The 24795-nt window shown below is 39.7% G+C and overlaps 1 protein-coding gene across 2 annotated transcripts; it reads right to left on the reverse strand.

Annotated features, from left to right (window-relative positions):
• Nucleotides 1–7404: 7404 nt before the first annotated feature.
• On the reverse strand, nt 7405–24177 carry LOC101862553 (palmitoyltransferase ZDHHC3). 2 transcript variants are annotated; one of them, XM_035973278.1, is made up of 7 exons: nt 23355–24177; nt 19734–20094; nt 18967–19091; nt 15448–15544; nt 14733–14826; nt 11944–12074; nt 7405–8446 (listed from the first exon to the last, which is right to left on the reverse strand). In XM_035973278.1, the coding sequence occupies exons 1-7, from the start codon at nt 23396–23398 to the stop codon at nt 8297–8299; spliced, it is 1002 nt and encodes a 333-aa protein (XP_035829171.1). In that variant the 5' UTR covers nt 23399–24177; the 3' UTR covers nt 7405–8296. The 2 variants fall into 2 exon arrangements, with proteins under 2 accessions (XP_035829171.1, XP_005091241.1); XM_005091184.3 differs by having other exon boundaries at nt 14745–14826; nt 23355–24175.
• Nucleotides 24178–24795: the final 618 nt, after the last annotated feature.

A 24795-nucleotide genomic window follows, 5' to 3' on the forward strand; every position in this document is an offset into this window, starting at 1 on the left:
GAGTCAGCTAAACAAGACCCTGGGCAACAGAAGTCAGGCAATCATAAACAAGGAAAAATAAATAAATAAAATCTTGAGAAAACAATAACAACTTCAATTGCAAGCAAAAATTATCTTTTCTTCCTGATGTGTCAGAAAACAGTACAAAACAACTACTATGGCTTCGCCTCTGATTAATAGTAAAAAAAATAACAATAAGTTATATGTACAGATGATACATAAGTGAAACTTACAAAGTGAATATGTCATAAAAACCATACCCATTTTTCTTGTGAGTAGTCGCAAACAAATGGGAAGAGATCTCAACAAAACTCAGAAACATTAACGCCACCTGTTGTCTCATTAGAAAGTAGCACATCAGTAATGAAAAATGTCATTTGGTACAGATGAAGATACAGACGGGAAAAATAAATACAGTGGAATTCGCTTAAACCAAAAATGGTTATTTAATCTGAAAACAACAATAAACCCAAAAGAGTAACAGTAAGATTTTTTCCTTCTATTTGAGCAACCTTGCTAAACCAAAACCGCAGCTAAACCGAAAAAAATCCAGTAGTTCTGTAGATTTCAGTTTTGTTCTAGCAAGTGTTTTACAGCACTCGCAACACAATAAGGTCATTTACAGGTGTTACAAGAGAGTAACAAACAAAAAAGAAGGATAAAGACGATAGATGTTTGATAGGAAAGAAGAAACAAACCACACCAGAGCACTCGCCAACCACCCACAGATTTCAGTTTAAACGGACTCCATCATACTTACGAAAAAAAACAGCATTCTATGAAGACCCCCTCAACCATCATTAGCATAATATGCAGGTTTGGAGTCACATTAAGGTTACCATAGTTTAGTAGTGAATTACCACAAGTCGGAATGATAACAGCCACATTTCAACAGAAACAAAATAGAACGAATTCGACGCTGAACAGAAGTAGAAGTAGCAGACCATACTACAGCATACGGTCCACCAACCACCCACATCACAGTCAAATAAAACTGAAGTGGTAAGAACTGGCATCAGTCACAAGATGAAAACAAAGAAGAAAATGCTGTATGGATAAATAATGGCTGAGGCAAAGAGAAATACAAAGACCATGACAGCAGCATGAAAATGAGGAAACAATTCTACAGTTTACACCTAGAAACCCACACCACATTCTAAAGACAAGAATTGCCTATTCTGACATACTATGCGTCACAACGTTGTGGAATCAGGCGCCCCTTAATTTTGGGGCGCTCCTTAATTTTCGGGCGTGTGGAGTCATTGGTATCATCTTAAAGCTTGTTCATTTGTCTTGGATACAAGTCGAGGTATTGATGACAATTGAAGGAGATGGGGGGTCACCTGGTTTAGGAGGCAAAACTTGCGTAAAGAAAATGGCCGCTTAAGTTTAGTTACAGTATTTCCTTAGCTTGAGAGTCCATTGAAATTGATAATTTACATTTTTTGTGCCTTTAATCAATGTTTTTCAATAAAATCCATACAGAAATGTGTTCTTTAATGGACATAGAAGGTGATGAGCAGAAAAACAAAAAATCGATAAAAATTCCAAAACCTGCGGGAAAAAAACAGTTTCTTAATTTTCATTATTTTGAGGAGCGCCTGATTTCACCACGACGCCTCACATATTATGGTGGAAACACAAGGCAGGACTCCATCACTGGTCTATTCATCACTGAAATCTGACCATCAACAACAGAGATAGAATCAACATGGATAGTTTTCTTCAGAAGAAGGGACAAATTTTACATAATTGTCATTCTCTCTTTTAAAAAAAAACATTATTACAAAATTTCAGAGTTTCTAGAAGTGAGCTGTCAAACTGTCATGTTAGTACAGTACTTACATAAACAATATAAGGGCGAATCAAAGAAAAATAATGATAACAATGCATACAGCTACAAAAGACAACATCTCATCAGCAGTTATAAAGTAAAACTGAGATTTTTATAAAATGTGTATAAATGAATGTACTGATGGCAAACCAACTATTCTGATGTGGCAACATTAATTACGCTTTGAACCCTGCGACACTCTTCCATCAACTGCGATACATAGACACATGTTTATATACTTACATTTATATGAGACACCAGAAACAAAGCTTATAATTACACTGAAGAGCACGGACGCCTATCAATAAGGAAAATTTACCTGAAATAAATTTCTTCCAAAGTTTATCTAGAATAATCGTGCGATGTATTACTGCTGTGAACATTTAGAAGAAACCAAAGCAAAACCATATAACTTCATATCTCCCCGACGTGTATTGTGTCTTAACATTTTAAAAAACAATGTGAAAAGCTGTGGATCTGCAAGCAATAAGCAACTAATGCATTTTCCACCATCACATGAAGAAAAGAGGGCTCAACTTTTCCCTAGCCATACTGGTTATAATATGTAGCTGTGGAAATAGCTCCTGTAGCTCCTGTTTTGAGACAGTAAGTGACAGCAAAGCTAAGCACAGAACAAGTGTTAATGTGGAATGACAAATGATGTACACCCGGAGCTCTGTCAGGAATGAAACGGCACCTGATGCAACAAAACCAATCCATCAGAGCGCCCTCAGGGCAAGGTTTTGCTAAAATGCTTTAAACTGCAGCTTGGAGCATAATTCAGATCAATCATTGGTCAAGTCTTTTTTAATTCTGCAGGAAAAGTCAAAACAGAAATAAGCAAAGACAACGGCAGAGATATTTGTAACAGTTCCTGATTGTATAGGTCAGTTGTGCACACCAGGTATCTGAAAATCTCTGTGCACTCTCATCAAGCCATCGAACAAAACTAACTTGAGAACTACAGCACAGATTGAGAGAATCGAGATACATCTAAACAGAATAAAAATGATGCTTTGAAGGGCAAATCATGGCTATATGTATCAGTCACTTGAAATTTAAATTTTTTTCCTTAGCTGCACTCTGTCCGTTATACGTAATTGGTACTCACAGTACAAACTCAGCACCAACTTACCAACAAAAAAAAAAAAAAAACTTACTTACTTTTTATCTCTGTTGACACACCTAAAACTCAAACTACAAAGGCGCTCATATGACCTTATGCAGTTGCGAGCGCCGTAAAACCCTGTACTAAACAAACATACTACAAAGAAAACTGCAAGTCCATTATTTAACATAACCTAAAGAATATGATCAATTCTTTCAGCTAAAAAAACTAGTTGGCCAGTGAGACATTGACTACCTAGACAGAAATGAGACAACTTCTTTTGATGGAAATATGGTAAGAACAGTCTTCATCAATATGTCCTTATTACTCATACACGTATAACAAACCATGAATACAGAAAACATAATGATACACAGTACATTTCAGGGCATATATTATTATACTTGAGAAAGATAAATCAGTCATTCGATAAAAATTAACTTGTAACTGTCATGTCTGTCGAGAAGAGATAATAGTTTTTTAACACTTTGCGGTCACCTGGCGCCGGGCCCAAGAAGTCGGTTGCAGTCGCTCTCCTGGCTGGGTGACCAGATGCCGTATTTTGTACTGCTGGCTGTGTGACTGCGAAGTGTTAAATCATCAAATTATCTCAGTACCGTTCCATTCTATTTGAATATTATTTCTATGAACTGGCTCCTCTTCTACCTGCCATGAAGGCTTCTTAAATATGTGAGACAGCGTGGCGAAATCCGGCACTCGGCAAAACAAAGGAATCAAAGAAACCTTAATTTTTCTGGGGGTTGGACAATATTTTGCAATTTTTCTTTTTTTGGCTCAACACCTTTATGTCCTCAAATGACACATTTCTGTGTGGATGTGACAGAAAACTGTTGATTAAAGGCATCGATCACACCTATTAGAGTCAACCACAGCAAAGTGGTGTACAGCAAACCAACAGAAGGATAAAGATACTCAATATAATAACTTCCCCACTTGGAAATGAAAAATGAACAATCCCAGTCCCAAAAAGGTTTTCCAACGCAAAAACTTTACAGTTGTTCTTGAATTTTGATCAGTGGTGTGTTCAAATATTTGGTTCATCAAGTGATAGTGTTGACAGTGACTCTGATTTTGACGACGGCAATAGTGAGACCAAAAACACCAGTAATGGCTCACCACTAGAGCTAGAGCTACATCCGACCATCACAGCTATTGCAAAATGTATAAACACATTGGCATAAAGGTTTACACAATCACAAGATACTACATTCCATTCTGAATGACCCGCATAAAAATTGTGATGATAGAAGAAGTTTTTTTTTAACTATAAATTTTTTCCAAGAACTGAACAACTGGTCCCTGAAGAGATTGGAACCCACGACCTTACAGTAGAGTGTTCCACAGCCAAACCACTTGACCATCAACGCCACTAATACAATAAAGTATTATAAGGATACAAATATTTTTAAACAATCTACAATCTCTTCAATGCTAATTAAATATTGTTGCGTTCATAGACAGGAGATTGTACTAGTACCTACATATCATATACATGTCAAAGCATTCTGAGAAGTACGAGTAAATCATTAAAAACAGTAGAAAACAATGTTTAAAAAATACATCAAATGACAATTACATGGCAATGATTTCAACTATGAAATGTGTATTTGATTAAATAAATTAAATGTTTACATAAGATAAGCATTACAATTTAGTGTGACCGCTCAGCCAGTCCAAAGAAGGACAAAAGCCTTCAACGAACATCACAGACATCAACCCTTGGACTCAATTTACTTCTGAATATGTGGAGGCACAGGAAAACTTGTCCCAAGTCCCAAGCAATATTCAGATAGGCTGATCTAAAAGTCATTAAATATTCTTCTTTTTTACCTACACCTTCTGTCACATAAACCCTTTTAGCTCTTGATCTAAACAGGAATATTTTATGATATTAAATAAAAAGTAAAATGTTGCGAGTTGTCTGAAGACGATAAATTGCAGTTTATAAACTATCCATAATGACTTTGGGATCTGTGCATAAGGTTTTCCTGTGCAGCCACATATTACACTTGTCTTTCTACCTCCTACATGCATCTCGTTAGAAAGCATCCGTCCTCAGCCATCTCACATTCACTCTTCCCCAATTTCCCATTTTCTCAATTTAAAAAAAACAAAACGAAATAAAAAAGAAAGAAAATCAGAATTAAAAAGCCCAGAATTAAAAGAAAAAGTTGAGCACACAACAAATGGCGAACACCGATTTACGACTCACAGAGCACACAACAAAGTAATGAAGAGCTGTTATGGTGAAAACCCATTTTCAATTACTCAGCATCATCGGGGATCCACAGTCTAGAGTTGACATAGAGAGCGGTTTGGTTACTATTCATTATTGTATAAGTACAGTCGAACCTGCCCAGACACCCACCTGTATTATAACAACGGCCAGTACAAACGGCCACTATTTATTCCCCCCCTCACATTTTTTTTCTTTATAATGGCATTGCCTTAATGATAACCCGTCCAACACAGCCCCTGCCACTACAATTTCATCCACCAAAAGCAAAAAAAAACCTGTCTGAGATGGCCAAGCAAATCTCTCATGGCCCGGAGCGTTGCCATAATTTACATATCAGCCCCTGACAATGTGGGTGAGCCGTCATTCACCTGTCATTATTATTAGCCTGTTCTTTGAATGAACCAATCACAGACCAGCATATTGCAATGGCGAGGTTTCTGGTCCCTTCAACTGTTTACCCAAGTTCGTAACATTTTAAAGGGTTTTACGGCAGACCTGAGCCTGCGACCGTCTCCCACTGAGACCTCAGAAGGGAACTGTTTGTTTTCTTCATTTTCATCAGTCCTGACTAAGATGGCCACCTATCTAAGACTGCCATATTCTCCTCGGCAATGGGCAGCCATCTTAAATATACCGGTATTTGATTTGACTGTACTACAGTAGGCCTTGTTTTCCTCTTCAAGACATCACAGAAACATAACCTAATGTAGGCCTACTTGTCCTTACAACAGCTTGAAAATTACAGAACTTTAGAAATAATAAAGACTAGGGCACAACATGACTTCAAGGACATTGGCAAAAGGCAATCTTTAAGGGGGGGAGGAAGGGGGGAATAAAGCCCATAAGAAACAGAAAGAAGAGTTGAGTGAGCAATGAACATCGATATGGAATATCAGTCAATAAAAAGATGGCAAGAACAGTTCTTACTCGACTGAAAAATACAGATTAAGTCCAGACTCTAGAGAAAAGTCTGCTAGCCGCATTTATACAACAGGGTCAGCAGTGTGGTGGCTCATCTCTCTCCAGGGGTTAGGGAGTGAACAGCTGGGTTTTCATAGTAGTGGTTGAGAACTGACCTGCAGAGAACAGGCTTGACAAGAGGACCGAAAGGATGGAGAAGCAACAGAATTAATTGTTAAATGCCAAAAAAACACTATGTTCTATAATAATTAACTCAACTTGATGTCTTGTTGATGAAACAGTCTTCATATTAGTAGCTAAATCTCCATTGAGTCTTAAAGATTTCTTCAAAGTGCAGACAACTGTGCATAATTAGTTCAATGCAGAAATGTTCAAATCTTTGATTAACAAATAGAAAAGTAGCCATATCCACAATATAACCCAAAACACACAGTAATTTTGATTTTAGTTTTTGTTAATTAATGTTTCCCATTGACTTAACTCACCGGAGACGGTTCACGCAGCATTTGCGAGCACCAATATATCCCCGAGAGGCGGTTCACGTACCCCCTGCGAGCACAAGTTTTGCATTTTGCCCTCAGCAAAATATGCACGCAAACGCTGCGCGAACTGTCTCTTAGTGGGCAGCAGACCTTTGTTTCGTTTCGTGCTAAGTTTCAATGGAATTGGCTGGAAACTTTTTGAGTTATCGACCCGAAAGGAAATTTAGTCACATTGAAGCCCTACTTTCGTTTCTGCGACATGTTTGTTCTCGCAACACTGTCAGAACGATGGCAGCACGTTTAGATTTAGTAAGAGTTTTACGGCAACACAATAAGATCATATAAGTGCCGAAGATTAGGTGTTACAAGAGAGTAACAAACACAAAAAAAGAACGAGGAGAGATCAGGACTAGAGTTGTATGATAGGAAAGAAGGAGCAAACCACACCAGAGCACCCACCAACCACCCACTTGGCAGCACGAAAAAGCAAACATTTTTCAAGCGTTTGTCGACTTTGACAGGTCAGAAAATTCTGATTATGGTATTTTAGACCATGGGGATCCTCATTTCCATGTAAATGAGCATCAAAGCACTGATTCTCATTGAGAGTGTTCTAGATCTAGACAAGGCTTTCAAATGCAAAATTCCGCTTTGTCTGGAGCCCTGTTTTTTTCACACTGTAGTGGATTAGACAGCTAATACATAAGGATTACTATATTGATTACCTGCCTATTCATGATTTTGGACTTTTTATTCGTTTTGAAACACAAAACACAATAAAATACACACATAAGGTTAATTTTTGGGGGGTTCATTACGTTTAAAACATTTGGCGAGCAACAAATTTTAGCACATTTTCAAAAAATCATTTCTAAAAATTATAAAAGATATAGCCTTTCTGTTTTTTGCGTAATATTGGGCATGTTTTGATCGGTTGTGTGTGTAAAAATGGTGGTTGTATGTCTTTGGGAAGGGTGTTGTTTGAAATATTGAAATACCCCAAAAATGCCAGTCTTCAGCTCATGTAGACCCGAAGGAGGAGATAAAGACAAATATGATGAACACTACTACTTGCAGAAAGCCATTTGAATGCTAGAGCATTAAATGGTTGAAGATCAAAATAAACCATCAAACAATCCAAAGACTGGGGGGGGGGAGAATTCATAAGTTTATAATTCAATGAGTCAGTGACACAACTTGCTGAAAATCACAATTCTCTAGATCTAGCCATATACTTTTATGTGTGATTAAGACACCTGACCTTTCTAGACATTAGAAGACAAGGCATTTATAAAATTCTTACAAAATATCATGGGTTTCTCTTTACAGTACAGCTAATTTCATCCACAGTGCACTGGATTACAAAGATCTTGGACACTACCCCAAAGGGGCAATAACACTCCGGCATCATCAATCACTGGAAAGAGAGCTTTTACGGTTCTCTCTAAGAACTCTTGACTTTACCGCCCGGAGCACAAAGCTAGCCATAGTTAGGGAAAATACATTACAGCAGTATCAAAGACAGTGGTGCAGAATGGTGTCTCTGCTTTTACCTGCCGGTCCTGTATGTACAAAGTCATCTCCCTGCTAGAAAAGTACTTTTCCACATTGTGCCATGGGTCAGTCCATACACACACACAAAACAAAACAATTTTTTTTAAAACAATGACTCAAGTTTCGAGAAGTTTAGGCTATACAGAATAGTATTTCTCAGCACGAAGAAATTTGGGAGTAGAGAACGGTGAGAACCAGTGAATGGAGAATGGATGCCCAAAGACTGCCTTCATGCTGAGCCAACGAGATTGTCGCTCTCGCTGCTCCTTCTTCAACTGCTCGATCCCCTGAAAATTTAAAGAAAAAGAGAGAAAAATGGTACTCATGATATCTATTCCTTGTAAAAATAATTTTAAAAGACATGGTTCTGATGAGGGTCATGTGAATCTCTCGGAAGTTACCATATTACCATGGTAATTAGATACTAATAACACAGCAATATAACCTCCTGAAAGTAATAGGTGGCCGCCAAAGCTCTTTCTCCACTTTCTAACATAAAAACAGAGTCAAGTTCATTTAAGGGGGCTCGCGGTTTGGGTCTAGGGCCTCGGGCCTCGGGGACTGATTTTCACTCATTCTGAGCACTTTATACTTTTGGTATTTTCCAATCTCTCATTCAGTCTAGATTTTATTGACACTAGTCGCTGAGTGAGTAACATTAACAGAATTCAATTTCGCTGAGTTCTACTGTGTGTACTAACATTTTCGATGTTTAACCTTGTTCTTCTCAATACACATTTTTTCACCACTTTTTGCTTGCATATATGCACTTTTTTTTCTCCACCATTTAAAAAATTTTCCAACACAGAGACTTAAAATTTGGCAAGTAGAGTGCGCCGGGGTTGTGCGACAGGTGGGGCAGCACGACAACCCTGTGGTATGAACCGATTTAGACATGCTAGAGCGTTCCCGCGTTTATCAACATCTGACAGCACCCTTTCCTGTGGCACGAGACCCTTGGCTGGTCGCTGTGGTTGCTTACTGCAAACTATTTTCAAGCTTGCTGATTATGTATTCTAACAGTGTATTGACCTGCAGTTATAAGGCTGTCAATGAATAATTTTACGAAGATGTGCATACTTGTACTACACACAAAGCAGTGTGTTGTGTGTGTAGCATCAGTGCTAAGCAAAGCACGGAGCCGCTCAGCCTCTCTGAGGGGATGGGTGGAGGTCGAGACATGCTGACATCTCGGTGGGGGTAGAAGTTGAGTGACGCATGGCGTCTGGTAAGGCGGGGTTTTGCATCTCAGACCTCTGCAGCCAGAACGGGATAACATTATATTGCCCCAAGGCCCACACCAGCCACATGACACAGCCTCTGGACCAGGCGTTCTTCGGGGCAATCAAGCCAGCAAGGCAAGAAGGAGTAAGGAAGTTCATGACAGGCACCACGGAATCCGTCACACCTCATCTGCCTCTGTCCCTTCCACTTCTTCTGCCTCTGAGCTATCCACGACGTCACAAACTCACCGTCATCGACTCCAGGAAATATTCTCCATGAACTTAAAGCTTGAGGTGGATAAGGTGGACCTGTGCCTCAAGAGGTATGACAAAGGATACGACCTCAAGATCGACCCGGACCACAACATGTGGTCCAGTCAGATGGACAATATTGAACATCTGGCTCCTCCGCTCCCCCAGCCACCAGCAAGAGCCCTGGAACCTCAAATCCCCTCCAGGCAGATGACCATCGACAAGGTGCTCACATTACCATCATGTTCAAAGAACAAGGGTGTTAAAAGGTCTCAGCCACCTGTGCCACCGTCCATCAGTGGAAATGACTAGAAAGAGATGATACTCACAAAAAAGAGGAAGGCAGAGAGAGAACAACAGCAGAAGGAAGAGAGAAAGAAGCAAAGGGAGCAGAGAAAGATGGAACAGCTAGCCCAAGCTGAAGACAAGAAGGAACGCCAAAAAGAGAAGAAAAAACAAAAGGAGTAGACAAAGAAGGAGAAAGAGGAGGAGAAGAAGAGGAGAATTCAGGAGAAGAAGATGAATGCTTTGGTTGAGGCCTTACAGAAGAAGAAAGAGGATGCAGATTCCTCTGACTTGGGAGAAGAACAGGTGTACGACGACAGCTCCGACGATTGTGGGGACATTGCGGTCGACTGTGCTGGATGTGGAGCCACCACCGCAGGATAAGCAGTGCTCACCCAGTGCATGCTTTGTGACAAGTGGTGGCACTCCAACTGTGTCAAACAGATGGACCTGAAGGACAAGACTCAGGAAGACCTGGATGCCATGGACATTGAACTCTTTTGCTGTGTTGACTAATCTCCCCCATCCCAATTTGTTTCACACAAATAGTGTGAACAATATCTTTGTTTATCCATGAGCACTTAGATCCACATGTAGATCTACTTTGCTGTTCTTATATAATTTAATTCATGACTTTTAAGAGTTATCTCGACTCACTAACAGATTACTGTTTACATTGTAAGTGTTGGCCTCAATTATTTTTTGTTTTCTTCCTGTTTTTGGCTATACATAAAAATTGAGTGTCACATGTAACTAACTCTTGTGTAATTTGTAAGAATACTTCATTCTTTGTGATTAGAAAATGATATGTTAGCCTATAAGATTCATAATAAGAAGTTATTAGGGCATGTTGCAAGACCCGTCCTATCCAAGCACGCAGCCCCTCTATAAAACGCTTCACCTTCCAGTAGGAACGCGCACACACTCGTCCTCACTTTGTCACACAAATGCCACTACTGAGGGAGAAGGGCAAACAAAGCAGGCACAGCGCGCTGGGCTGAAGATAGCAGACGAAATATGCTTCTCATCAGTCATTGAGGGGTTACCTCCCCTCTCACCGGGGACTGGCAAGGAGACTTTATATGCTCAGGGTAGCACGGACTACCGCCTCTACTCTCGTTAGAAAAATAATTTGTACTAGTAGTGGGCTAATAGTTCTTTTACGTTTTGCTTTAGAATTTTTGAGAGTTTTTTTTTATGCTTAAAATATTTTTTTAAAGATCAAATAGAATATCCCCAAATTTGAGAACAATTTTGGATACTTTCTAAGTATAGTATCAAAAATCAAAATAGCTAACTGCAAGCACCTATTTATTTGTGACATTTTGCAAGTTACAGAATTTTTCAAAGTTAAAAACTGTAGAAATGGTGGAGAAAAAAAAATCTCTATCCAATTTTCAAGAAGGCCACCGTTTCCATTGCAACGGCTTACGTAATCGAGTGTATCAACAGTTGAAGATGAATCTTTTGTCTCATACTACTTACTGCCTGTGACAAAAGTTGTTTCAGTTTGTCTTTAGTTAAAAATGTGGTCCCGTAAGTATCGAGCCCCCTTAACAAGTAGACACATTATTTGCAAGATCTTGTTATGTCAAAAATTCTGCTTAAGTCCCCATTTCAGATAAACATACAGGTCACTTTTGCATGGTAACCTATAACAAAAAAAAGAGGTACCAGTAAGAATACCAACTGACCAAAAATATTCTAATTACAAAAGATGCCTCCACATTTTTTAAAGAATGGCTTGAATGGTTTCCAAGTCATGTTTGCTATACCAGTAAAGGACAGTTCTAACTCAATTTACAGGAAAAAAATACAATAAAACTTACTTTTTGCAGGAATATTAAAATGACAAATAGAAATATAAGACTCATTAGAAAGAAGCCCGGAATTCCAATGACCCCTTCTACCATAAAGGGTACAAAACATCTACACATCACAAGTCATCAAATAAAGAAATTTGTGACAAAGTAGGACTCATTAAGCAGTTTAGAAAAGAGGGTCTACGAGTATGTGTTACCCACCGTCTCATCCGAGCAGACAGCCGCCATCTGTGTACCAAACATGATACCAGTGAAAATGCCAAACAGCATGCCCTCAAAGATGAGGAAGATGAGAAAGATGGTGGTCGCTGGAGGGGACATCCCAGAGCATCCTGTGGAAAATAATATGGCATTAAACTATTAAAAACCCTTTAAACTCCATTGGCACACAATGAAACATTTGTTTGTTTGAGTAATGAAAAGCACATAGGCACAGCAAAGCCCTTAGCAAGCATTTTACAAAATCATGGATTGAATTATCATTTTTATGCCAATGATTTCCAAATGTATGTTAATGGCACCATTCAAGATCTACCAAACATGATTTGCATCACTAAACAATGTTTTTATGAAATCAAAAAGTGGATGACAGTAAACGAAGAAAAGACAGACATCATTCTTATAAAAAATCCATGATTAAATAAACATCTGGAAAGTGTCAACTTTGATTTATATGGGCATATGACATCTAGTAAAGAAAATGTCAGGAATCTCGGTGTATATATTGACCACCACTTATCAATGGGCTCGTTTGTAGGATCTCTGTCCAAATCCCTTTATTTTCAGCTGAGAAAGATAGGCCTAGTTCGAAAGTACTTAAACGAAGAGACCACAAAAACACTGGTAACATCTCTTATCCTATCTAGATTAGACTATTGTAACTCACTCCTAGCAGGTCTGAACAACAAATATTTGAATCGTTTACAAGTAATTCAAAACAATGCCGCTAGACTGATAACAAGATCTAAAAAACGAGACCATGTCACTCCATTATTAAAAGAACTGCATTGGCTCCCTGTAAAAGAACTAATAATATTTTAAATCTGCGTCATGTGTTTCAAATGTGTAAATAAAACTGCTCCTTTTTATCTACAAGAACTTCTCAGTATATATAAACCAGGGAGAAACCTAAGATCATCAAACGATAACACCCAACTTGTGACACCTGTAAAATCATACAAATCATATGGAGAGAGATCTTTCTCATATCTTGGTCCATTTATGTGGAACAGATTACCCATGAAACTAAGACAAATAAGAACACTTGATAGCTTCAAAAGACATCTTAAACATTTTCTGTTCCTACAGGCCTATCCTTCATAAGCTTTTAATGTTATCTTTCATTATAGTTGTTCTGTTTCTATGTCTGGATGAAAATAGTCTCTGTGTGTGTGTGTGTGTGTTTGTATGTGTGTGTGTATGTGTGATTGTGTGCATTAATGTATATTGCATGAGAAGAAAGGAAGTAGTAAGAAAGGTTTTTGAAAAATGGGTATTCCAATGTAAAGCGCATTGAGCTACTTTTTTGGAAATGCGCTATATAAATGTTATATATTATTATTATTATTATTTTTATTATTATTATTTAGAAGTGTCTTACGACGCTCGCAACTGCATAAGGTCATTTGAGCAAGCGGGACGCATTGAACATTTTTAGTTTGGTAGGAATTAATTTTTAATTTTGACTAGGTAGCGGCCGAAGCCTATTCATCAATTATGGACCACAAAGGGATTTTTATCAAGCGCAATTTGCACATGGGACCTCCGAGATATTTCGCCCTAATCCGAGAAGACTATGTGTTGGACCTCACCTGCCATAACATCACGGGGAGTGTGACAGCAGTAAGAAGGAGGGAGGAGCCAAGGAGTAGAAAGAGAAAGGCTGCAGAAAGAGTCAGGAGCCAAAAGGAGAGTGCAAAGGGGGTGGGGGTTGGGGGGGGGGGGCGGTGTGCAGAAAGTGAAAACGAAAGCAGACGACAGAACATGGCTAGGGAACAGGAAAGGAGGTGAAAGGAGAAAATTTTAGAGAAGACAATTTTCCATTGCTGTCAGGTTTCGAACGCGAGACCTACTGAATGAGAGGCAAACACCATAACCTCTGGACCACAAGAGACCCCCCCAACCTTGTCAGACTGTTTCTATTTCTGTCCTCGTGGTTTTAAGGACAAAAAATCTGAAATTACGCAAACTGAGCCCAAAAATGTGAAATTATGCGATTCTGTTAATTGTAACAAAGAATAAAGAAGGAAAATAATCAGAAATTATGCAAAAAATGATCAAATTTTGCTAAATTATGCGGGGTGCCTAAAACCACGGGGACAGCTATTTTCAGCATGTTCCTGCTATTCATCAGAGCATCCACCATCTCTAGAGCTCCCAATACCACACTTTAGTTTAGCCACTGTTCACGCCTCCGAGCACATGCAAAGACTGACAAAAATTATACATCTTGAATGACAAGTTATTATTTCTTTTTTTCTTAAAGTAAGAGAAAATGCACCAACACCAGGAAAAAGAGTTCTCCAAAACAATATTTTAGCTCATTTTAAAAATCAATTCATTACCACATTTCTCCACTTAAGATAAAATACATTTTTACATTCCACTAGTTATGTTTACCTTTTAAGCCTTCACTGCAAAGTGGACGTATCTCATACAGACCGATAATCTACCGCCCAGTGCTGTGTAAACGTATCTCATAAGACGGCTCAAACCTGTGTATTTTTCTATTGATATTTCATAGATATTTCATTGATATTGGTATTAGTTTTACCAAAGTGTCTTTCATGGCAAGGGTAAATTCGCCGATTAAAGACTGTGACCTATGACAACTTGCGCACGTTAGAATTTTCCTTAGCATTTGGGGTCCATAAATGGTTAGCAGTCAAGGGGTTAAATTAAGAAAATAAAAGTTCAAACTTCTTTCAGAATACTGTTCTAATAGTACAAGTAAATCATATATCACAACTCTCAAGTCTCAGAAAGTTTACCTGAAGACTCACCTTTCCAATCTTTGGCTACGCAGTGGATGAAATGTGCCACTGCCATATACAATGAGTGAATGGAGATGAGACATATGTACATCTGGGGACACAAAACAGACAGACGATCTCTCACTATATTATCTTTAATAGAAGCAAATATAATGAAGCAGTTGCTTAAACTGAAGACCTCATCACCTGTCATAATGGTTTACTGTTGATTATACTTGTATTAAAATTTGGTAACAGAATTTTGACCCTATAAAAGTCTTCCAGAAAATATGGGTTTTGGTGATCTGCATTTGGGTAATAAAATTCCAAATTAATTAAAATTTAATAGCAGAAGACAGTCTGTAGTCAAAACAAACAATAAACAGCATCTTCAAAGATGACATGTGGCCACATGAAAGCTAGATTCCACTCACTCATAGAAAAGCAATAGTCAAAATATATGAATTATCATCTATATAGTGACATAAGACACCAATAACAAGAAACATTAAAGATCCTGCAAGATGAGCAAGGAAGCCAAAAAAAAAACCCATTAATTAGTATCCCACCGACAATAAGATATACACTGCCAGCGTTCTAGTTTAAATATAAATCTAATTCTTTTGTTTCAAAATGTAAAGCAACAAATTCTTCTAAAGTGTTAAAAGAAAATTATGATCCTCAAGATCAAACGTTTTTCCCATTTATATCAAACAATCGAAAAAGTACTCACAGTGAAAAGAACAAAATACTTCTGATTGCTTTCTCCAACACAGTTATTCACCCAAGGGCAATGGTGATCCATTTTGCGGATGCAGCGTTGACAGACACTGAATTACAGACATAAAAAGATCAAAACCTAGTTAAACCTTTCAAAATAATATCATTTTAATCATGATACATTATATCCAAAAGATACAGACTATTCATTTCCAACTGATTATGTAAGTTTTACAAGTTATAAATATATGAGAGAAAATTTTCTTAGTTATGAAAGGCAACTCCCCTGCTGGTGGGGGGCCCCGGGGGAGCAAAGAATACACCTGCTATGATACTGCATATCGTAAGAGGCGACTAAAAGTGCATAAGTCTGGTCGCCCAAAAAGTGCCAGTTTGCGGAGGGCCAACTACCCAATCCAGTAAAAACAGTAAGTTACAGAAACACGGACAAACACAGCTTTTATTTTTCGATCTTGGGAGACGGAGGAGCTTCTGCATCAGCAGGAACAATGCTGGACAGCGGACAAAGCCGAAAGGACTCTTCTGACCCGAAACCTTCTCGGTCGAACAAGTCTCTCCGGATTGCGTCATGGAATGTTCGCACCTTGTATGAAGCAGGAAAGAGTTCTCAAGTAGTACAAGAGATGAAGAGATACAGGCTGCACATACTAGGAGTCAGCGAAACACACTGGATACAGTCTGGACAGAAGCAGCTCAGCTCGGGGGAACAAGTATTGTATTCTGGGAGGGAAGACAAGTACCATGCGGAGGGAGTGGGAATCATTTTGAGTAAGTATGCACAGAAGTCACTTAGAGGATGGGAACCACACGGGGAAAGGATCATCATGGCTTCATTCACTCTACGCCCCAACAAATGATGCTTCGGATGAAGACAAGGATGCCTTTTACAGCCAGCTCCAGGGGGTCATCGATAAACTACCAAGGAAGGACGTCAACATCATAATGGGAGATGCCAATGCCAAGATTGGTCAGGACAACGTGGGGTATGAAAGAATTATGGGATAACATGGCTTGGGACAAATGAATGAGAACGGGGAGCGATTCGCAAATATATGTGCTTTCAACAGTTTTGTTATTGGAGGCTCTGTTTTTCCCCACAAGAGGATCCACAAGGCCACATGGGTTTCGCCAGATGGAGTGACGGAGAACCAAATAGATCATTTTTGTATCTCTCGTAAGTTCAGGCGTTCACTCGAAGATGTCAAAGTACAGAGAGGGACAGATGTTGGATCGGATCATCTGGTGTTGGCAAAACTCAAGCTTCGACTCAGAAAGCACGGAACCAGCACGGGAATCAAAAGAACCAAGTTCCAAGTAAGTCTCTTGAACGGACACAAGAAAGAAGAGTTTCAGCTACAGCTGAGGAACAGATTTCAACTTCTGGCTGATCTTGGCGGTGAGGACACGGAGGTGGATACACACTGGACCAAGGTCAAAGAAGTCTTTACATCAACATGTCAAGAAGTACTCGGTGGAAAGAAATGAGAGCACAAGGAATGGATTAGCCAACACTCATTGGATTTAATCAGGATAAGAAGACAGCTGAAGGCAGAAGCGAATGCAAGTAGAACAAGAGGATCAATAGCGGATGCATGGGAGCAGTACAGGACAACAGCTAAAGATGTCAAGAAATCAATAAGAAAAGACAAGGAGGAATTCATAAACAGGCTAGTAGAGGAGGCAGAGGAAGCAGCAATAGGAGGGCACATATGCGAATCCTTTACCAGACCACAAGGACACTTGCTGGAAAATATGGGAAACCTGAAGTACCGGTAAAGGACCAAGAGGGGAAAAGCATTTTTGGAAAGGAAGCTCAGTCCAAGCGATGGGTAGAGCATTTCAACAGTCTCCTGAACAAACCACCACCGAGTAACCCACCAAACATACTGCCAGCAAGAAATGAGTTACCTATCTGCTGTGATGCTCCTTCAAAACAAGAGATTCTGGATGCCATTAAGAAGCTGAACAAAGGTAAAGCAGCCGGACCCGACCAGATTCCACCTGAAGCCCTAAGAGCAGATGCCAATGTGATGGCAGACATCCTCCTCCCACTGTTTACCAGGATCTGGAATGAGAGCAAGTTCCCAAAGGATTGGAAAGAAGGACACCTCGTGAAGCTTCCAAAAAAGGGGGATCTCAGCAACTGTAGCAACTACAGAGGGATCACTCTTCTCTCAATACCAGGTAAGGTCTTCAACAGAATCATTCTGGAGAGAATCAAGACAGGAACCGATCCAAGACTACGGGATGAACAGGCCGGTTTCCGGAAAAATTGCTCAACCACTGACCAGATTGCCACGCTGAGGATTATTGTGGAACAGTCCCTGGAGTGGAGCTCCCAGCTGATTGTCAACTTCCTTGACTATGAGAAGGCCTTTGACAGTATAGACCGAGCGACACTATGGAAGATAATGAGACACCACGGAATCCCACAGAAGTTGGTGAACCTCATGAAGAGCATGTACAAAGGGACAAGTTGCAGGGTTGTACATGATGGCCAGCTCACTGACAGCTTTGACATCAAGACTGGAGTGAGACAGGGATGCTTACTATCACCGTTCCTCTTCATATTGGCAATCGACTGGCTGATGACGGAAACCACCAGAGGACACAGAAATGGTATACAGTGGACACCATGGACACAGTTGGACGATCTGGATTTTGCAGACGACTTAGCGCTTCTGTCGCACACCCAGGAACAGATGCAAGCAAAGACTTCAGTATTAAACAGCCTATCGGAGTCTGTTGGATTGAGGATCCACCCCGGAAAGTCAAAGGTCCTAAGGACAGATGCATAATGAAAGGGGCAGGTCACAATAGAAGGAAAGGCCCTAGAAAACGTTGAATCCTTCTGCTATCTTGGGAGCATAATTGACAGAGAGGGAGGAACAGGTGCTGAAATAGTCCCGCATTGGAAAAGCACAGGCTGCTTTCATATCTTTGGATAGGATTTGGAAGACCAGAGAGATCTCACTTCGAACAAAGCTGAGGATTTTCAATTCAAACATGAAGTCGGTCCTGTTGTATGGATGTGAGGCATGGAACGCATCACAGACTTGTATAAAGAGGATCCAGGTTTTCTTGAACAGGTGTCTAAGAAAGTTACTGAGGATCAGATGGACAGACAGGGTCACCAATGTGGAAGTGTTAAGGAAAACAAGACAGATCCCAGTCAGAGATGAGGTAGGAAGAAGGCGGTGGCGATGGATCGGACATACTCTCAGGAAGTCAGGCAGCTGTATAACAAAGAAAGTTTTGGATTGGAACCCACAGGGCAAGAGATCAAGGGGAAGACCTCGTGGAACCTGGAGAAGAATCACAGAAATCGATGTACAGAAAAGTGGGAAGACATGGAATAACATCAAGAAGCTAGCCCAGGATAGAGAAAAGTGGAGGGTGTTTGTCCGTGGCCTATACCTTGGTGCAGGGTGAGAAAAGCAATGATGATGATGATGATGAAAGGCAACTACGGCATGTACTGTGCTTTAAACCAAAAAAAAACACATATCACCTGCAATGGTGGGCCCTGTCTGGTTTTATGCTGATACATTTTGGGCATTTGAATACAACTTCTCCTTTCTTCAATCCCAAGCTCTTGATCCCTTCAGAGGTTGCATTTCCCTTTGGCACTGCCCCCTGTGAAAAAACAACAAAATTATTTCCATTGACAACTACATGGCGACAAATAGGGTGAGGCAATTATATAACAGTAACACTAAACGAATAGAACATTAATATTTGAATCTCAAAAAAATACCATCATGATATCAATACACAACTAATACACTGACATCTATGAATATTCCCACAATTAAAATAAATTGCATTGAGGAACTAAACAGAGATCTGATAAATGTGAAACACAAAAGTCCACCACTAAAACTTGAACTATACCACGTAAATCAACAATAATAGATTATCATCATTGTCAACAGACTTGATTCTTTAGTATCCTTTGGCCTCTGTCACCTGTCCTTGTGTCCACAGCTTCAAAACACTATTACTGTTTCAAAACAGGCGCTGCATGAAGACACATTCCCATTAACTTGATACGGATCACCTTAATGCTTTGCAGATGATTGTGATTATCTGGATAGGGGAAGTTGACACTGGTGGTTTTAACTTTTACACATGAGCAGGAAGGTCATATATTGGCCAGGAGCAGAACTACAGAAAACAAAGCTAACCTTTTGAAAAAATAATGCTAGACAGGCAAAGTAAAAACAAAATCATATCACTTTACAAAACCGAAGGTTCTACAGGGTAAGAAAAACTCACAGGATCTGTAAACATAGCTCTCAGGTGTGAGGCAACAGCCAAGAAGGACAAAATGTTGAAAACTACGCCATGCAGGAGGCTGTAGATATTGGACGACTCATGGACCAACATGACGAACATGACCACATACTCCGCATAGAGGATCAGCAACCATGTGAAGATCGCACACACCACTCCACAGATGTCCTTCACAAACCAAACATGCCGCAATGAGGGATGATGCACACCAAAGGGGCGAAAAAGCGGTGACAGGTCATAGTGAGCAACGTTATCCGTCTGAATCTTGTCCTGAACTTTTTTCTTTTTATATGGTGACTTTCCTTTGTAGATTGGCTTTGTGGTGGCAATTTCCTCCAGTTCTCTGACAGAAAATAAAAGGTACAGTATAATGAATAAGTCATGATTCACTTCTATTCCAAAATAAGATTTTTCTTTACATTACAATCCGGTCATAACCAAGAAAGAACATTTACTCCAAAGAGCACTATAAAGTTTAAAAGGAGGAAGATACCATGGCATACACATACCAAAGAAAACACTGTAAAACCAGACAAAACAAAAACAAATCCTATGTGAGAGCTTGAAAGCCACAATTTAATCCCAATGTACCCTTACTAATAAATGGATTATTTGAACTTAACCTGTTACAAAGCAAAAATCTTTCCAAAACAGATAATAATGCTCGTTCTTGCTGTGGAATCAAAAATAACGTTTGTAGTTCTACTACACATACTAAACTCACACAAACAATGAGCATTATATGTTCACAATTACTCCACAAACTGAATGCTTTGATAGCAATAAATTCTGTTCTTCTAATAGTTAATCAAAATGTTATAGGCTTAAGAGTGGGTTTATTTTGCAGTCTATTAAAAAATGACTGCAACAGAGAAATTTTCAAGCTCACAATGAATGGTCACAAGATGGGGCAATGGTGAAGCAAAGTGAGGGATTCATGGCTCTAGAATCTAGTAGGTTTTAGTTTTAGTTTTAGAAGAGGGTTTTACGGCGCTTGCAACGGCATTATAATATAAGGTCATGAGCGCCAAGGGGTGGATGCCAACAGAAAAGTCTTTACAGGGAATCAGAGTTACTCTGCTCACCTCTCTAGCTTCAACAGCACAAAGTCTGCTTGAACGACTATCAAGGCACCCCGGGTCACAAAAGCGTGACAAACATACAAAAGAAGTAGTGGAAAAATGAAGATAGTAAAGATTAGGAAAGAAAAAGCAGGAGTCCCATACTGTACTTCAGGAACAGTTATGAGCATGACATGGTTGGATCAACCCATTTACAATTCTACTGTACAGTAGAACAAAAAATTCCCCCCCTTCCTTGGGAATAATAAAGATATACACGAGAATACAACATCAACATTTCATTATTAATCCTCATCCTGCGGGGGCCGGGTTTATGTCGCCCGATAAGCCTATTTCGGCAACTCGTCTACGTTCTGGTCCCGAGTCAGTGTAGCCCCTGGCTCAGCGCACGCGCACGGCGCATCATCTTACGTGAAATTTGGGTCCCGAGTTGGATCCCCATTCACGCAAGTCAAGTGTGTGTGCGTCAGTCTGCTTGAGTTTGTGTGTGTTTGTGGCCTTCTTCTAGAACCGCCTGCGTTGGTTCGTAATCGAGGCATACGTCTCATTCAAAACACACCAAGTTGGTAGCTCTAGATGTTCGTCCAATGAAATTATAGAAGAAATTGACCCACATAGACATGAGGAGCTCGAAAGGATAGTCAGGAAACAAGACTTCCATTTTTCTATACAAAATCTTTCAAATGAGCTTGATTTTGTATGAAATGATACTATCAGATAAAAAATAAGCTTGTTTGATAGTTTTGAATACCATTGTGCAGGTACAAAGAGCAATTTGAGTGCAAAACATTCGGAAATTGACCTATATATATACCCCTTTCGAACCTCAGGTCATTCATCACAACAAGAGCGTCTAGAAAGGTTATGGGCGTAACCACTCGTAATGTCTTATCAGCTTGTGAGTGGGGGTTATTATTCATGTGTTTGTAATACTTTATAAATAGAAGGCAAGCGCTATTTGCTACGCCGCGTTCTGAATAGCTTCCATGCTATTTGCAACGCCGCGCTCTGAATAGCTCCTGTGCTATTTGAAACGCCAGTACTAGAATCTAGATCTAGATCTAAATGTAGTAGCAATCGTTTCTACATGATAATATTGTAGTTCTGCCTGAATTATGGAAGCTTTCTCAGTTTTTTTATTATAAACCTCCTAGGATTTGACTCTTTTTTTTTATGACGTTGTCTTATTCCGATCAACATGGGTAGATCTAGATTTCTAGATCTACAAAAATCTAGATCTAGATTAGATCTAACAATTGTTTCTGACATTGTTTGCACAAAAATAGACGTCTTAACTTGTTTTTATCTTTCATAATCATTTGAGTTAAAGTTTGAGCAAGTTTAACGTCGAAAGACGCTTGATTCAAGCCTTGAATAACAATAACAAGACGGTGTAACTCGAACTTTAAGTTAGGCCTATAGAACGTATACAAGCTGTCTACTGTCTACGTTCTCTAAGTTTAATGTTCAGTGCTTGCTTCCAAGTGTGGCATCGAATCCCGGTCCCGGAAGGGTTATTTTTTTCTTCTCCTGAGCCTAAAATAAAATTTAAAAATTTTTAATTAGACTCACAGATCAAGGAAAGCCACTACTGAACTTTAACCAGGCCTAAATTGGTAAAAGGAAAAGTATAGGCTATACTAAGGCCTACTTTGTACAGAGTTCCTCTTGGGGACAAAACCAGAAAGTGCATGCTTCATCACTACATTAAAAAAAAACTACAGAGCAACAAGATATAATTATGGGAACAATTTGTTGGTCAGTCGAGAAGAGGACAACAACAACAACAACAACAACAACAACAAAAAAAGAAAAGAAAAAAAAACCGTCCAGGACCGGGATCGAACCCACGCTAAAAAAATAATGGTTTGATATCAAGCGCCTACGCGCTGTCACTTCGGCCCTCAGAACTTCCGATAACAAAGTGCAGATTAAGCTGGATATTTTACACACAGCGACACGGCGTTTTATTTAGCACTGGCGCTAATCGCACCGCAGCGTTTTATTTAGCATTTTAGGCGCTAATTGCAACGCAGCGTTGCAAATAGGCACTTCCTTTTTCATAACACACTCCCACGGTATTCATGGCGAAAACACACGTTTACAGGTGCACGTGCTGTACACCAACAGTACACACTGAGTGACCCCGGCGGCCTGCCTGGAACGTCCGACATAATCAGCTGCTGACAAGATTCGCATCTCAGCACAGACGCAGGACAAGACTCAAGAGTTAATTTGAATTGCCATCAACCTGTCAAGTTCAAGTGCAGTCAACAAGTGACAGTACTGCAGTAGGCTTTGTAGGCTTAGATTTAGATTTAGACTAGATCTAGATCTAGATCTAGACCAGATCTAAAATCTAGAACTAGATCTAGACTTAGAATCTATCTAGATATCTAGACTAGAGAGATTATAATTATATGTATCAAGTTCAACATCATCACTCAGTTCAGTCAGTGGTGAACAAGACACACACCACTGCTAGGACAAACAAGAAACAAAAGATTTTCCCGGTTCTTACCTTGGAAAAGTTGACCCTTCGGGAACTCTCTCCATTTCATACATTCCTATGCACTAAAAGCAAAAGCAGAAAGGTGATAAACATAACAAAGAAACAACAAGTATCGGAGAATTCCCTTTTCCCTTAGATACCAAAAGTTAGAAGTCGGCCATGATACTTTCCGGATCATGACGATTTGTGCAAAAAAATGTTGTGCATAGCTATTTTGTTCAATTCGGACCACATATTATATTGTCCATTTCTTTCAATCGTTGCAATATTATTTTTATTTATAATGCTATCAGTTAGGCTAGTTTCCATAACTATTTCTACATGTCCCTTTCAAAATTTAGATTGCAAATAGATAAATTATAAAGAATAGCATATTATAAACTTTTGACAGACAGACGCACGAATAGATAGACAAGATAGGCCAAGATCGAGGCTTTCTCAGTGGGCCGTGTCTTGATCAATAGGCCTAGAAGACGATAGAAAGGCGGTTCGTAAACTTATTTACTTTCATGTCAATTTATCGACTTTTAAAAAGACCTCTGCCAGTTTGAGCGGCGCTAAATGGGGTTTTCTACCGTGTTGTCACACTATCTAGGCCTTATAGCCTATAGGCCTAATAGGCCTACTAATATAATAGGCTATAATAATAGCAATACAGGTAGGCTTACATGTATACAATACAGACGCAGGATAGTCCGTTTTACTTAATTTCAAACGTGGTACATTGCCACCAACAAGTATTTATAGCCTAATACATCTGAATCTAATTTACATTTTCATCTTGTCTTTTTGTATCGTTTTTTATTTATTTTTCAGTCACTAAACATAGGGCCTATCCTTTATAACCTGAGCAACTTGTTCCACTACACAGCAAGTCTCTCGTGCGGTATCCTCGATCTCTACAACCCACCCAAGGCCACTGCTTATAATTATTCCCTCCATCCCACCGCCCCCACCCTCTCTCTCTCTCCCTCTCCCTCTCCCTCTCTCTCTCTCTCTCTCTCTCTCTCTCTCTCTCTCTCTCTCTCTCTCTCTCAACCTCTCTTTGTGCAAACTGGATCTTGTCTGGGTTGAGGACTATGCCAGCTGCTCCACATGCGGATAGGAGATCAATGGTCCTCCACCAAAGTGCTTCAAGGTTGTCGTCATAGTGACATGTGTCATCTACGCATCGCTCCTTTCTCTCGAAGTTTGACAGGATGGCATCAAACCGTCTGTTGTATCCATCCTCTGAAGAAAGAAAACCCTGTGGTGCGCGAGTGTACCTCCATCTCCCAAATGGAGTTATGAAAGTAGTGAGGTGTCTGTCATCTTCTCTTAGTGGCACACTGTGGTAGCCATTCCAAGCATCAGTGACAGACGTCCATGTCTTACCAGGGATGCGCCTCGCAAGGGGAAAGGGGGCTTCTGCTGAAAAGGTTTCTCGTTTGCAGAATTTATTGAGGGGGGG

The sequence above is a fragment of the Aplysia californica genome, unplaced genomic scaffold (genome assembly GCF_000002075.1).
Source record: "Aplysia californica isolate F4 #8 unplaced genomic scaffold, AplCal3.0 scaffold00027, whole genome shotgun sequence".
NCBI lineage: Eukaryota > Metazoa > Mollusca > Gastropoda > Aplysiida > Aplysiidae > Aplysia > Aplysia californica.